Source organism: Nerophis ophidion, linkage group LG08 (genome assembly GCF_033978795.1).
Source record: "Nerophis ophidion isolate RoL-2023_Sa linkage group LG08, RoL_Noph_v1.0, whole genome shotgun sequence".
Lineage (NCBI taxonomy): Eukaryota > Metazoa > Chordata > Actinopteri > Syngnathiformes > Syngnathidae > Nerophis > Nerophis ophidion.
This window is the reverse complement of record NC_084618.1, coordinates 54738407-54753064: the sequence shown is the minus strand read 5'-3', so window position 1 is coordinate 54753064 and position 14658 is coordinate 54738407. Positions and strand designations below refer to the sequence as shown.

The 14658-nt window shown below is 37.1% G+C and overlaps 1 protein-coding gene across 3 annotated transcripts in view; it reads left to right on the top strand.

Moving 5' to 3' along the window:
• Positions 1 to 23: 23 nt before the first annotated feature.
• Positions 24 to 14658, top strand: part of gucy2cb (guanylate cyclase 2Cb) — a 53922-nt gene continuing 39287 nt past the window's right edge. Inside the window, exons 1-9 of one of the 3 annotated variants that reach the window (XM_061908952.1) lie at positions 24 to 1954; positions 6491 to 6678; positions 7033 to 7145; positions 10366 to 10433; positions 10526 to 10741; positions 12123 to 12244; positions 12413 to 12515; positions 12610 to 12724; positions 14506 to 14647. In XM_061908952.1, the coding sequence (XP_061764936.1) occupies positions 6573 to 6678; positions 7033 to 7145; positions 10366 to 10433; positions 10526 to 10741; positions 12123 to 12244; positions 12413 to 12515; positions 12610 to 12724; positions 14506 to 14647 (985 nt within the window). In that variant the 5' untranslated portion in view covers positions 24 to 1954; positions 6491 to 6572. Of the gene's footprint in view, positions 1955 to 5131; positions 6679 to 7032; positions 7146 to 10365; positions 10434 to 10525; positions 10742 to 12122; positions 12245 to 12412; positions 12516 to 12609; positions 12725 to 14505; positions 14648 to 14658 lie in introns of those variants that run through there. The other 2 variants (XM_061908951.1, XM_061908953.1) reach the window with 2 other exon arrangements.

Sequence of the window (14658 nt, the reverse complement as noted above, 5' to 3'; positions counted from 1 at the left end):
GGTATAAAATAAGCAGTGGTGGGCCGTCAGGGCCAGCAAGGCCTTCTCGGCTGGCCTAACATAACCAGAAATGGTTATGTTATGGTTTAATTATGGTCATAATTAAAGACAAAAGTTATTTTTAATTTACTTTCCCTAAATATCTAAAAGTATTGATATTCTATTCATGTCATATTGTGCTCTTTCCAATGCTGTTGTTTTTAGGTTAGAGTTTGTATCCAATCAGAAATCAGCTAGCTTATGTTGCCATGCTGTATCCAATCTTACCTTACCGTGCCTTCAGAATCAACAATTCAGATGTCTGTGCGCTGTAATTGAACGGGGACATACAGTTGATAGACGATTGCAAATTGCAAATCAGATCAAGAGTTGTTGTCAGTAAGGCCTTCTAGCTGGGCTTACGCTCTCACTTAGGAGTCCCAAGTGAGTATCCAATCACAAGTTGCGAAAACAGGAAGAAGCACCAGAGCCATACGACCCATAGAAAGCCACAGAAAGCTCACTGGTACTCGCACAGAAGGAGAGCAAAATGTTGATTAGGTGGCAGCTATACATTTGCAAGGCCATTTTCAAGAAGGATACTTAAGAGAAACTACATCTTGTGAGACGAAGTCGGCTGACACCGGATGCTAGCTCAGTTGTCCCAGCGATGAAATGGTTTGCCCGCCACATTCACACGAATCAACCGACTACTATGAGCGGTACCACTGGCTTATACAGCGTCAAATGGGTGCTACAAATTATGTGTGCAAATTTTTTATTTCTTAATTTTCTCATGTTTAATTTGTTTTATATAATTATTTTAATTTTGATAATACCACATAAGATATGTTTTAATTGCTGAAGAGGGTATACTGAATGTTAAATGCGCCAAAAAATAGACTGCTTTGTACACAGTTGATGGTTTTCAATGCTCAGTAGTGTACAAGTGTTTTTCTGTATAGTATCTCCAGCCGTGGCCATGTGGTGACATCAATTACGGTATTTTGAGAGGGGAAGTCGGACTTAGTAGGACATCACTGAAAGCCTGGGTGAGAAACGCACGGCTCGCCACTGAAAAGAAGAATATGTATTCTGAAAGAAAAAACTGTGAATAGTTACATTTCATTTCATTATTTCTACTGTTGTAAGAATCCGTAAGTGAAGATAATAAAGAAATGATTAGATATATATGATCATTTATTTACTATTTCAAATTGTGTTGATTCTTAAAATATTAACTATAAAGAATAATAAAGTAAACAAAATAATTTTAATAATGAAATGTAATCCATCCATCAATCCATTTTCTACCACTTGTCCCGTTTTGGGTTGCGGGGGGCGCTGGAGCCTATCTCAGCTACAATCGGGCAGAAGGCCGTGTATACCCTGGACAAGTCGCCACCTCATCGCAGGACCAACACAGATAAACAGACAACATTCACACTCACATTCACACACTAGGGCCAATTTAGCGTTGCCAATCAACCTATCCCCAGGTGCATGTCTTTGGAAGTGGGAGGAAGCTGGAGTACCCGGAAGGAACCCACGCAGTCACAGGGAGGACATGCAAACTCAACACAGAAAGATCCCGAGCCCGGGATTGAACCCAGGACTACTCAGGACCTTCGTATTGTGAGGCAGACACACTAACCCCTCTATCACAGTGCTGCCCTTATGAATGATGTATTATGAGATAATATGAAATATTGATATGAGTTACTGTAAATACAAGTCATCTAAATACTTTAATAATAAAGGTAGGTATTTATATTGAACACAAGGTGGAAGCATTAGGCCCAATCCCAATACACTCCTCACCCTACTTTTGAGCCCTATCCCTACATTTTGCGCGTTCCCGTGAAGGTAGTAGTGCCCCAATGACTCTGCATGTAGTGGGAGTGGGCATAATGAGGAGCCGGGGGTATGAATCTAACCCTTCAGAGTGAGCCATTTCAGGTGCTGACTCGCTCAGGTAGGCCCAAAGGAAAATGCACAATTTCTGCTTTAGTTTTGTATTGTATATTACCTGTTAGTGTCGAACGTCAGTTTGTAATGTTAGCCACGCTAGCTAACGCTCGGCTAAAAAAACAAATTAATAATACTAAAACTTTAAAGCTTGCCAATGTGAAAACATAACGTTACATCAAAACATCAACAAAAGACAACAGCCGTAGATGGCAGCTTCTTCTCTGTGTAGTTCTTTGTTCATCAACCGAAGGAATGTAAAAAAAAACCTCAGCTGTTAACTCCATTGATGTCGGGTTTGTTGTGTAAGGTTGTATTATAGCAGGGGTCGGGAACCTTTTTGGCCGAGAGAGCCATACAAGCCAAATATTTTTAAAAGTATTTCCGTGAGAGCGATATCATTTTTTTTAACACTGAATACAACTATATGCATGCATTTTTAAGAAAGACCAACATGTTTAGAGTAAAATAAGTCTCTTATTCTTTTTAATAACATTGTTATTCTGAGGCTAACCAAAAATAAATAAAATACTCCTTACCATTAATGCGACTTCTTGAACAGGTGCGGTAGAAAAAGGATGGATGGATGAAAATGCATGAGAATGTTTTATATTTTGAACGTTATTTTTGACACTGTGATTACCAGCGGAATTATTCATTACTTGTCGTGTTAAGCAATGTCAGCCAAGATTTATATGAGAGCCAGATGCAGTCATCAAAAGAGCCACACCTGGCTCTAGAGCCATAGGTTTCCTACCTCTGTACAATAGAGTTGTGCAGTTCACCGCTCCTAATAAGTACTGTGACACTAATGAATTAAAAAAGGTACCTACCATGGAATTAGAATTGTCTCACATCAACCTATGTATGTCAATATATAAATACAAACGTGATTTACAAATAAATGAATAATTTGTATAAATAAATGCGTATTTGTAAATATATTTTTGTGATTTGAAAATGTATACAAATAAAATGTATAGCTATAAAAAATGTGACCTACAAATAAATCAAAAGTGTGTATAAACAGACGTGTATTTGTAAATATATTTTTGAGATTTGAGATATAAATATGCTTGATTTTGTATTTGTGTTTGTATTGAATTTGCAAATGTGAATCGCTTTTTTGCTTTTGTGTCGATGAGACATTCCTACCCCAAACCAGATGCACAAATAAATGTAACCTACACACTCCCCTGAACAACCAGCAGAGGGCATTGCAGCCAGATCGGTCTGGGTCACAGAGCATTTTATGCATTATGTGCAAAATGCCCGGAGTTCTCTGCACAAAAACAATTTACGTCTTTACAGAGAGAATGCACAACGGGCGTGAGCTAGCTAACCTTTGCGTTGTATTAGCTAATGCTAATTTATCCAGTTAATCTGAAAAACCGTGCTAGCTGCTTATTTTATTGTATCAATGCCGTTCAATGACCTTGTCCCGATGTAGATACTGATCTCTTATCAGTGCAATGTGTGTCAAATCATCATCATATATCAATCATCATATGAGCCTCCATAGTGTGCCTCTGATTCGCTCGCCAGTATTGTAGTGTTATTATAAATTAAAAAAATAAATAAATATATCTATTAAAAAATAAATATATATATATATATATATATATATATTTTTTTTTCTTTTATATATATATTTATATATAAAAAATATATTAAAAAATTATATATATGTATATATATATATATATATATAAATATATATATATATATATATATGTATACGTATATGTATGTATGTATGTATGTGTATATGTGTATATATACAGTATGTATTTTTTTGTATGCATATATGTATGTATGTATATGCTCATTTTTGTGAGATTCTGAAATGACACCAGGAATTTGTTGGTCGGACACAGAACATTTTCTGTACATTCGTGTTGTACTAAAACAATTTTCGTTGTGTTGCTGCTGCTGCTGCCTTAAATATTATTCATTACAATTGTTGTATTTATTCATTGTGGTTCATCACTAACAGAGGTTAGGAGCAATTTATCGATTGTTGCAGTGTCACCATGTTGAGATATTTTTAAGCCATGTATTATGTATCACAATAGAAGGAAAGGAACCTTTCTCCATAGGGTGGAATATTTGCTCTACAAGAACCAAGATTGCTCAGTGGTTAATACTACACACTTTCAATTGTTGGATCTGGGTTCGAATCCCAGTTGGGTGGATTGGTATTCAGTTTTTTTTCACTTCCCATGTAGTTTAAATGAAACAGGGTTCCCTAATTATATTTGTCATTGATGGCTGGAATCTTCTCTCAAGTAGACCCCGGATAGCTGAGTTGTTTAAACTGTTGCCTCCCCAACAAGTGCTACTGGGTTTGAATCTTAGTAGGACCGATTGGTCACTTGCATAACTCCACTTGGAAGAGTTAGTGTTTTATCACATCTCGATCATAGTTTATTGAGACAGGTCCATGATTAGATATGTCATTGGGGCTCGCAATCCCGTCTTAAGAAGCTCCTAGGTAGCCGAGTGGTTGGCACTGTTAACAAAGGGGTACTGGGTACGAAACCAGGTCAGGTTACAAAAAGAGTCAGTGTTTTGTTTCACCTCCATTGTAGTTTTCCGAGACAGGTTCACGATTAACTATGTCATTGGGGCCCGAAATATGTTATTTAAACGACCAAGGATAGCTGAGTGGTTGAAGCTAAAGGTTAGCTTCTTCTCTGTGCCGAGGCTAAAGTTGTTAAGTGTACCATCGTAATTCCTAGGCTGGGATGGGTGGGAATAGGAGTAGAACATGAATAAACATTAATAATTGTTGGCGTTGACCAACGAGCTCTTCTGGGTTTGACAGACAATTAGTTATTGGTTAATAAAGAAAATAATAATTGAAATTGGTTAATAAACAAAGAGATTGGAAAAGCTAATGAGTAATAATTATCAACAAAAAAACAATCATGTTTTTATTAAAGATTTATTTTTTTAATCAACCAACTCCAATTTCTTTGATTATTAACCAAATCTAATTATTATTTTTTTTAGTAACCAATTCCGATTATTGTTTTTATTAACCAATTACTAATTGTCTGTCGGACCCAGGAGAGCTCATTGGTCAACACCCACAATTATTAATATTTATTCATGTTCTTCTCCTATTCCCACCCATCCCAGCCGAGGAATTACAATGGTACACTTACCAACTTTAGCTCCGGTACAGAGGAGGAGCTAACCCCTGAGGTTACTTACATTACCAACTATAATTGAATTAATTGCTAAGTTAATTAACCAACTAGCAATTAGCTTTACTCTGTGTGGGGAGGTGAAACACCCCCACATTGTCCGGTGTTCCCACTCCTGCATACTTTGGTTTGGCAATTCACTCGACCTGACTGGGATTTGAACCCAGATTGGGAGCTGGCTGCTTCAACCACTCAGCTATCGTTGGTCATTTGAGGAACAGATTTTGGGATGGAATGACATATTTAGTTGAAAACTTGTCTCAGTAAACTATTATAATATTATACAAAAGTTCTTAATAATATTGAAAGATTTAAAGTAAAAAAAACATCAAAATCAATATGAGCATTTTACTGGGCCCGTATTTACCTGTTACAGTATTGGAACTATAGATAGTTGTCAAGGCAATAGATCTTAATGAATAACTCCTCTTTATCTTTGGTCTGTTCTGACCCATTCATGTTTGTTCCAGTTACAGTAGTTCACTAAGAATGCTATGGACTTAACTGCAACCAAAAAGATAAAACGTAATAAAGTAATAATTGATTTAGCCATGAAATTCCACATAGAGGTTTGAAAATGACAAACATGTATTGTGACAGAGACAAAATAGTGACCATCTTTACATTTTTTTCAGTAGGGATTATTTGGCAGTTCCCACACGTAATAAAAGTGAGGCGCATGAAGTGTTTCTCTCTTCAGGCGTCTACTCGATAAACAAAGTGCAGAACAGTCTTTGGGTAGCAGGAGTCATGGCTAGCGATTGTGCCAAGGGGAAGTCGGAGCTCGAAAGCCCTCTTTCGCCCTACAAGTCTCGCGTTTGGGAACGCTTGTCGTTTTCCTGTGAAATGGACGACAAGTGGATAAGATAAAGACAAATTCCAAAATTAATAGAACATCCTTCTGTTGTTCTGTATTGTATGCATGAGAAGGGACTTACCAGGACAAAGTCAAAATTTAGGGGACTGTCCAAAAGTAACCTCAAAATGTGATTATCGTTTTTTGTAGGCGTTGTATTTCAAGTCGACTTCCAATGTGCGAAATGTGCTCGTTATCTCCATGTGTGGCGATACCTGCGTTTGTTCTCGTAATTCATGCAGACCTTGGCATGTCAACAGAGACAAGGTTTTATGGTCCTTGCTGGCTTTCTCCGGGTTGCACATTAACAATCATTGCAGGTGAGTAGCCACTCACAGTGAGAGGAAGGAAGTGATTTAGTTAGAAATCCCTTTGTAGGCACTCTGGATGCACAGAAAAGGGGGAGAGAGCAGCAGAAAACAGATTATTTCTCCAAGTGCAAGGAGATAAATGTGCACAAAATGGGATCAAGCAGATGGTGTTTGTGGTGGTTGTTCACCCTCGGGACTCTTGTGGTTTCGCTTCGGAGCGTCCGACATTGCCTGAGAGGGATCTCCATGAACGTGATTCTGCTGGATGACAAAGAGTCGCCTTGGAGCTTGAAGTTTGTGAGAGGGCAAATACTGAAGGCGTTGGAGTCCGAATCCGGGGTTGATGAAAACGGTAAGAAAACAACACATCAAAATATGCTTTTTATTTACAATGTTTACACTTTGCTATTCTTCAATCAAAAATGATACAGTATAATCATTATTAATATTTTATTACTATTTTCTGGGTATTTTGTCTTTCTCATCCTATACCCGTTTCTGTGGTCTTGCTGTCAAGTCATGCAAACTGATTACATAATAATTATCATGGCAATAAATCCTCATGAATAACTTATCTGTAGAAAGTAATTTTGATTGTTCCAGTCAATTTGCTATGCAAGCTATTGGCTTCACTGCAACCAAAGGTAAAAAAAATAATTTATATATATTTTTGTCCTTCATGTCCCCCCACCGCCCTACCGAAAAGGGATGAGATTTAATCTCACGGCCAAATTTGGTGGTTTTAATACTACTTTCTATGAAAAAAGCGGCTGCTCGAGTAGCACATGTGAAGGAGTGGCTGAGTTAAGAAACCTGATGGTGAGTACATCCTTGTATATATTCTTAATATGTGTTTTATATTTAATACAGAGCTCTGTTAAAATTGCAAAATGAAGGAGTTTCCATTAATGCTGTCAAACAAGTCAAATTGTTAATCTGATTAATCACATGGATTAGTTTAAATTAATGGCAATTAATCCATTTAATTATTGCAAAGGTTTGGCCTGACTTGGAAAAGGTGAAATAAATGAAGGTTTTGTATGCTGCCAATCTTTTTTTCTTCTGATACTGTATGCACTTTAAATATAATACAGAGCATTGACTCAATTCAAGAATTACTGTGTGAAAAAAAATGTGTCTCTCCTAGTTAGACGTTCAAATAACCAAGTGGGAGTGGCTAAAGTATGCCACTGCGCCATAAGTCCTGCCTATAGAAACAACGTGACATGACCCAAAACAGCAAAATAAATCCATCTGTATGTTGGTCATTACATAGTTGAACATTCATTTCAGCTAATATTTTATTAGTGGTGCACACTGCATTTGGTACCTGGGCTTTCAGTGGGGACTTAATCCACCTCCTTAAAACAGCTCCGCAGTTCTGCAACCCTTCAAAAAATATGCAACAATGCAAGTTAACAAGGCGTAGCATTACAGAGAGTGAGGTTTTTTGTGTATTGGGGATAAATACCAAAATTACCAAGGCAACATATTCAAAATTACATTGTTTAAACCAAAAACTATAACGACAACCTCCCGACGATCTTATGTCACCATTATTGATTTAACTGAAAAAAATATATATTTGAAATGTGTATATTTTTTTCCACAACTACTAATTATAGTGAAAACAATATACAGTACATAAAGCTCACAATACTTTAGGAAGTAAACACCTTCTGGTTATCCACGTAAAGGTTGCAAACAACCCAGACCTAACAACTCCAAATTTCTACACAACAACATCATCATAAGTAGTTGAGAATATAATTACTATTTTTCTAATAACACAACTAAAATATAAAATGTTTTAATAAAATACATCATACTCACCAAAATGCTGATTTGGGTCTAGCCCTTTCCCGGGCTAAGACAGGCAAGCTTGTTCTGATTCTCAGGGCGTTCATTTGATTGCAACCGGACTGTTCGGTTTTTCGTTGAAGACGTTTCGCCTTGCATCCAAGTGGGCTTCATCAGTTCATGCTCATACACTCAGATTGGTCAGATCTAGTCTTAGACTTAGACTGATCAGATCTAGTCTAGCAGCTGGTGTCAAACCCCAAATATTTATACTCCAACACCAGGAGGGTGTGGCTCCAAGTTTGTAAATTTCATCACGAAACTTGGTCAAACATTTGTTTTGCGAGGAGTCTCAGCTCAGCCTTCTGGTTTCAAATTTTTGATGGTTCTGATCGTAGTGAGAACAACAACTGTTGAGAGTCAAACAAGGCATCCTACAGTCATTGCCAAAGACAAGTCATTGAAATGCCATTTCCCCTCGTTAGCATTGAGGTATTGTGTGGCACACATTCTAGCATTCCATTTAGTTGTAAACAAATGGCACAAAAAAGCCTCTGTGACCAGAACATTTTTAACTCCTGTTGGAGGCTTAATTGCAGTCTTTTCGGAATGATTGAAAGGACAGTGTTGTATGTGGGAGACAGGTAGTGTCGCAGACTACCTTCTCTGTTCAGATCTCCTTCCCTCACGCCTTTTTTGTACCATCCGTCCTCCCTCTATAGAATCTGTACATTTTTTTCTCTCAAAGGAGTGCTGTTTCTCATTGAGGTGCAGGTAGACAGCTGAGTCTTGGCCTGAAGATTTTGTCAATGCTGTGCCACGCGTCGGCTTAGTGGTTGTTTTGTTTCCCTAATATATGAATCAGTGCATTCATCATTACACTGCACAGCATACACCAGGTAGTTTTTGTGGGTGTGGGGTGTCTGGTCTTTAGGATGCACTATAGTCTCTGGCTCCAGGTGTTGCCTGGTTTGAAGTGCACTAGGATGTTCTGTTGGGTAAAAATTCTTCTGAGTTTCTAAGATGACGATATTTTTCACCTTTTTCCTCCTCATCCACTCTGTTCTTGTTTCTCCTGGAACTGTTCTGATCATCCAATCAGAGGACGGATGATGATATTATTGAATGCCCGCGAACAGGCCCTGCTACATAAATCTGAAATCTGATTGGTTGAAGAAAGATTACGATTGCTAATATAGTTTAAGAGATGTGGGCCAGCACTCCTTATTCTGAAAGCCCTTGGAAGATTTCATAGACAAGCTAGCTAGTTATGATGATGGACGGAAAATGGTGATGTTATTGTATGCCCGCTAGCAGGCCTACAGAATCTAAAATGTGATCGGGTGAAGAAACAGTACCATTGTTGAAATATTAAGTGACATAAACCAAGTCTCTTAAAAGCTGAAAACGGATTGGGGGAAAAAACATCCATCCATCCATCCATTTTCTACCGCTTATTCCCTTTCGGGGTCGCGGGGGGCGCTGGCGCCTATCTCAGCTACAATCGGGCGGAAGGCAGGGTACACCCTGGACAAGTCGCCACCTCATCGCAGGGCCAACACAGATAGACAGACAACATTCACACTCACATTCACACACTAGGGCCAATTTAGTGTTGCCAATCAACCTATCCCCAGGTGCATGTCTTTGGAAGTGGGAGGAAGCCGGAGTACCCGGAGGGAACCCACGCATTCACGGGGAGAACATGCAAACTCCACACAGAAAGATCCCGAGCCTGGATTTGAACCCAGGACTGCAGGAACTTCGTATTGTGAGGCAGACGCACTAACCCCTCTGCCACCGTGAAGCCCGGGGAAAAAACAACAACATACAAATACAATGAAAACACTGTTGGGAATAAATTAATTACATTTAATTTTAATGTAAAACATTAACAACAACATAAAACAAAAACAAATACAAAGTAAAAAGCTATTTTTTTGTCTATTTTAGCTTATTATTTTATGTTTATTTTTATTTTACTTTAAAAAGGGGCCCACATACACTGGAAGGATTTACAAAGTGTGGCCCAAACTCCCATATGCAGCCTGAAACTTGTTTTTAATAGCCCTCTGCATATTTACAAATGAAAATAAACCACATCCGAACATTACAAATAATGAATACGTTGACGTGTTGAATCTCAGTAACGCTAATAAGTTTTTGCTTGGACAACCGTAAATTGTACAGATAAGATGTAGGCTGGCTGGAGTTTTCACGGTACCTGTTTTCTCTGCAGTCTACAGGCAACTTGGGATGTGCTGTGCTTGGACCCACATGCACATTGGCCGCTTTCAGTATGGTTGAGTAAGTGCAGGGATATTTGAACCCTCTATTTGCATTACCACACAGCCCTACTACAGCGGGTATAATATTCCTGTGTGCCCCTCCTGTGTTAGTGCTGAGAGGGGACTGAAACTGAGCACACCCATCATCTCAGCAGGCAGCTTCGGCCCCTCCTGCGATTACACGGTCAACCTCCAGCGCCTCCTGCCACCCGCGCTCAAAATTTCCGACTTTTTCGTCCACTTCTGGAAAGAAAAAAACCCTATCAAGCCGCCATGGGAGACTGCTTATGTGTACAAGAAGCAGAATAACACAGAGGAATGTTTTTGGTGAGATATCACTAATATTCTCTTGGTTTGCACTTTTTATGTTGTACCCTACAGCCCTTTCTTGTGCCCTCATTGGCACGCTCAAAATTGTATTTGTTTTCCCATGTCTTCATGACTTGTACACACCAAATGCTTCAGGAAAAAAAAGTAAAGTATAAAATTTAAAAAAAGTAGTTAAATGTTGCTTTAAAATAAATACAACAACCTCATCCGATACACCTGCAAAATCCAATCGGATGAAATTATACAAACCCCGTTTCCATATGAGTTGGGAAATTGTGTTAGATGAAAATATAAACGGAATACAATGATTTGCAAATCCTTTTCAACCCATATTCAGTTGAATGCACTAGAAAGACAAAATATTTGATGTTCAAACTCATAAACTTTATTTTTTTTGCAAATAATGATTAACTTAGAATTTCATGGCTGCAACACGTGCCAAAGTAGTTGGGAAAGGGCATTTTCACCACTGTGTTATATCCCCTTTTCTTTTAACAACACTCAATAAATGTTTGGGAACTGAGGAAACTAATTGTTGAAGCTTTGAAAGTGGAATTCTTTCCCATTCTTGTTTTATGTAGAGCTTCAGTCGTTCAACAGCCAGGAGTCTGCGCTGTCCTATTTTAGGCTTTATAATGCGCCACACATTTCTGATGGGAGACAGGTCTGGACTGCAGGCGGGCCAGGAAAATACCCAGTGTTCTCCTATTAATGCATTTCAAAACCAAAAAAACATGGTTTACATGTTGTCACCATTGAGTGTTTTGTGTCTAATTCTTTTTTGTTTTGTTTTGTCCTTTCCAGCTTCTCAGGCAAATCATATAGTTGATGTAGATGCCCATATCAGCTGTTCAGATTTACTTTACAAAAGAGAAGTGTAGGATACTTCTCTTGTTACCTTATTTGAATTTGACTTTATTAAATGTATTTATATTATCATTTGGTGCAGCCCGGCCGGAGCAGGAGGGGATAGAAAGAGGAACAAAAGGAAGACAGAGGGGGAAATTGTGGGGATAAAAGGGGGATTAGACAGAGAGACAAAAACAACAACAGCAAACACAACAATAACAACAAAAACAACAACAACAATAGAACAACAACACCACATACGATATGTACAAATATGATCGTAAAAGTGATAGCAAATAAGCAGTTAGTGAAATAAATAATAATATAGAAATGACAATGAGCATTTTTACACTACAACTGGAGCAATACATATACCAATAGAAAAAGCGCTGTTGATTATGAACAATACCAATAGTTTACTTCTATTATCAACAATACAGTGTCTAATTCTGAAAAAAAAAGACAATTTTTTGAAAATGTAACATAACAAAATGTAGCAAAAGTGAATAGAGTGTGTTTAATTGTACAGGTACATAAATGCACTGGGAGCAGCCGAACACATATTTGCCAAAAGCGTGGCAAGAACATTATTGCACACACCTGAAGACCTGCAAAAGGTTTTGTCGTCACACAGGAACAGGACAAGCAACTGTAAGTCTTGATGTCTTGTTGATGATGATGATGATGATGATGATGATGATGATGATGAGCGAGTCCTAGACAGCTGTCTTTTCAGTTCACCTATTTAGATGAACAGCCAAGAGAGTGTTTATGTTTTGCCAAAGTTGTCTCCTGTTTAGCGTTGCTTTCTGTTTGCAGTGTTCATCATGTGTGGTTCCATGATGGATGTTGTGGAGGTGAAAAATCTCACCGCAGAAGCAGACAGCAGTGAAATTCTCTTCATCCTTATTGATCTCTACAAGTTCGTATTGCCTTCATTACTGTTCAAATTTGGATTCACATGCTGCATTGATGGTTTATTAACAGCAATGCTCACGTATACTTCCTTTCCACAGCGACCAATACTACATCAACACAACGTCCCAGCCATCTATGAAGAATGTGTTAGTACTCACCATGCCCAACACCAGGAATTACACCATAGATCCAGACCTGACCAGCAACACCACAGTGAGTACATAGCATGCACATAGCATGCAGAATGCAGATTGATAATTGAACAGTTATTGTCATCTCTATAATGCTTCACTGCATCATACTGAAGGGTATCCCAAATATATTGATGACCTACCTAACATGAGAGCGGCAATTTATTAGAAACAATATGCATTACTACAACCACAACAATTGATGATTGATTGATTGATTGACATTGATTGAACCACAACAATATTTTTATATTTGTGTATGTATATTTATGTACCGTATTTTTTGGACTGTAAGTCGCAGTTTTTTTCATAGTTTGGCCAGGGGTGCGACTTATACTCAGGAGCGACTTATGTGTGAAAATATTAACACATTACCGTAAAATATCAAATAATATTATTTAGCTCATTCACGTTAGAGACTAGACGTAGAAGATTTCATGGGATTTAGCGATTAGGAGTGACAGATTGTTTGTTAAACGCATGGCATGTTCTATATGTTATAGTTATTTGAATGAGTCTTACCATAAAATGTTACGTTAACATACCAGGCACCTTCTCAGTTGGTTATTTTATGTGTCATATAACGTACACTTATTTAGCCTGTTTTTCACTATTCTTTATTTACTTTAAATTGCCTTTCAAATGTCTATTCTTGGTGTTGGGTTATATCAAATACATTTCCCCCAAAGATGCGACTTTTACTCCAGTGCGACTTGTATATGCTTTTTTCCTTCTTTATCATGCATTTTCGGCAGGTGCGACTTAAACTCTGGAGCAACATATACTCCGAAAAATACGGTGTATATGTATTTATATTTGTGTATTTATTCATCCAAAAAATGTAAAATAAAATAAAATGTGTGTATACACCCCCTATATATATATATATATATATATATATATATACACACACACATATATATATATACATATATATACATATATATATATATATATATATATATATATATATACACATATACACATATACAAATACGTATATGTACACATATATACATATATTTATACATACATATACAGTACATATGTACATATATAAATATAGACATATATACATTATACATGTGCATATATATATGTATATATATGTATATATATATATATATACATATATGTCTGTCTGTATTTTGATCTGTTTGTAAAAATAATGTGTCTGTATATATACATACGTATATATACTATGTATGTATACACATATATATGTATACATATACATATGTACATATATTATATATACATCATACATAGATGGATAGATAGATATTTCTGTAATTTATGATTATTTACTCATTAATAGTAGGGTCCATTTTTTATATATATAAATATATAAAATTTAGGTTTATTTATGTTCATACTTTGTATAATCTATTAATGTATTAATAAATACTAGTCAAAGGTTTAGACACACGTTTTCATGCTATTGAACAAGGTGTCTCAAACTTGTGGTCTGCTAACAATATCAATATACATTTTTCATTATTATGATGTCATTTAGTGGCACATTGTCTTTTTTGTGAACCCACTTACACTGTATGGGTATTTGCCTTTCACAGGATTTTCCGACTCTTTATACAACTTTTGTAGTACTACAAAAATATGTAGATATGTATAAGATCACCTAAGCAGGGCTTAACTGAAAAACATGCTTAGCAGCAGCTAAGCTACTACTTTATTTTTTAAGCAATAGAGAGCTAGAATGGAATGACTAATGCAAGGAATCTGCATAAGGCAGTAATTTATGTTACCGTTAGTAACATGAATGTCTTTCATATGTTTGTACAGATGAATGACTACATGGCGGCGTACCATGACTCAGTGCTGCTGGTTAGTCGAGCGATAAAGGAAATATCCCAAAAACCTAATTCAAAGCTTTATCACCCACTATATGTTAATGTAAATTATCTCAGGAACACCTCCTTTGATGGTAAGTAACCT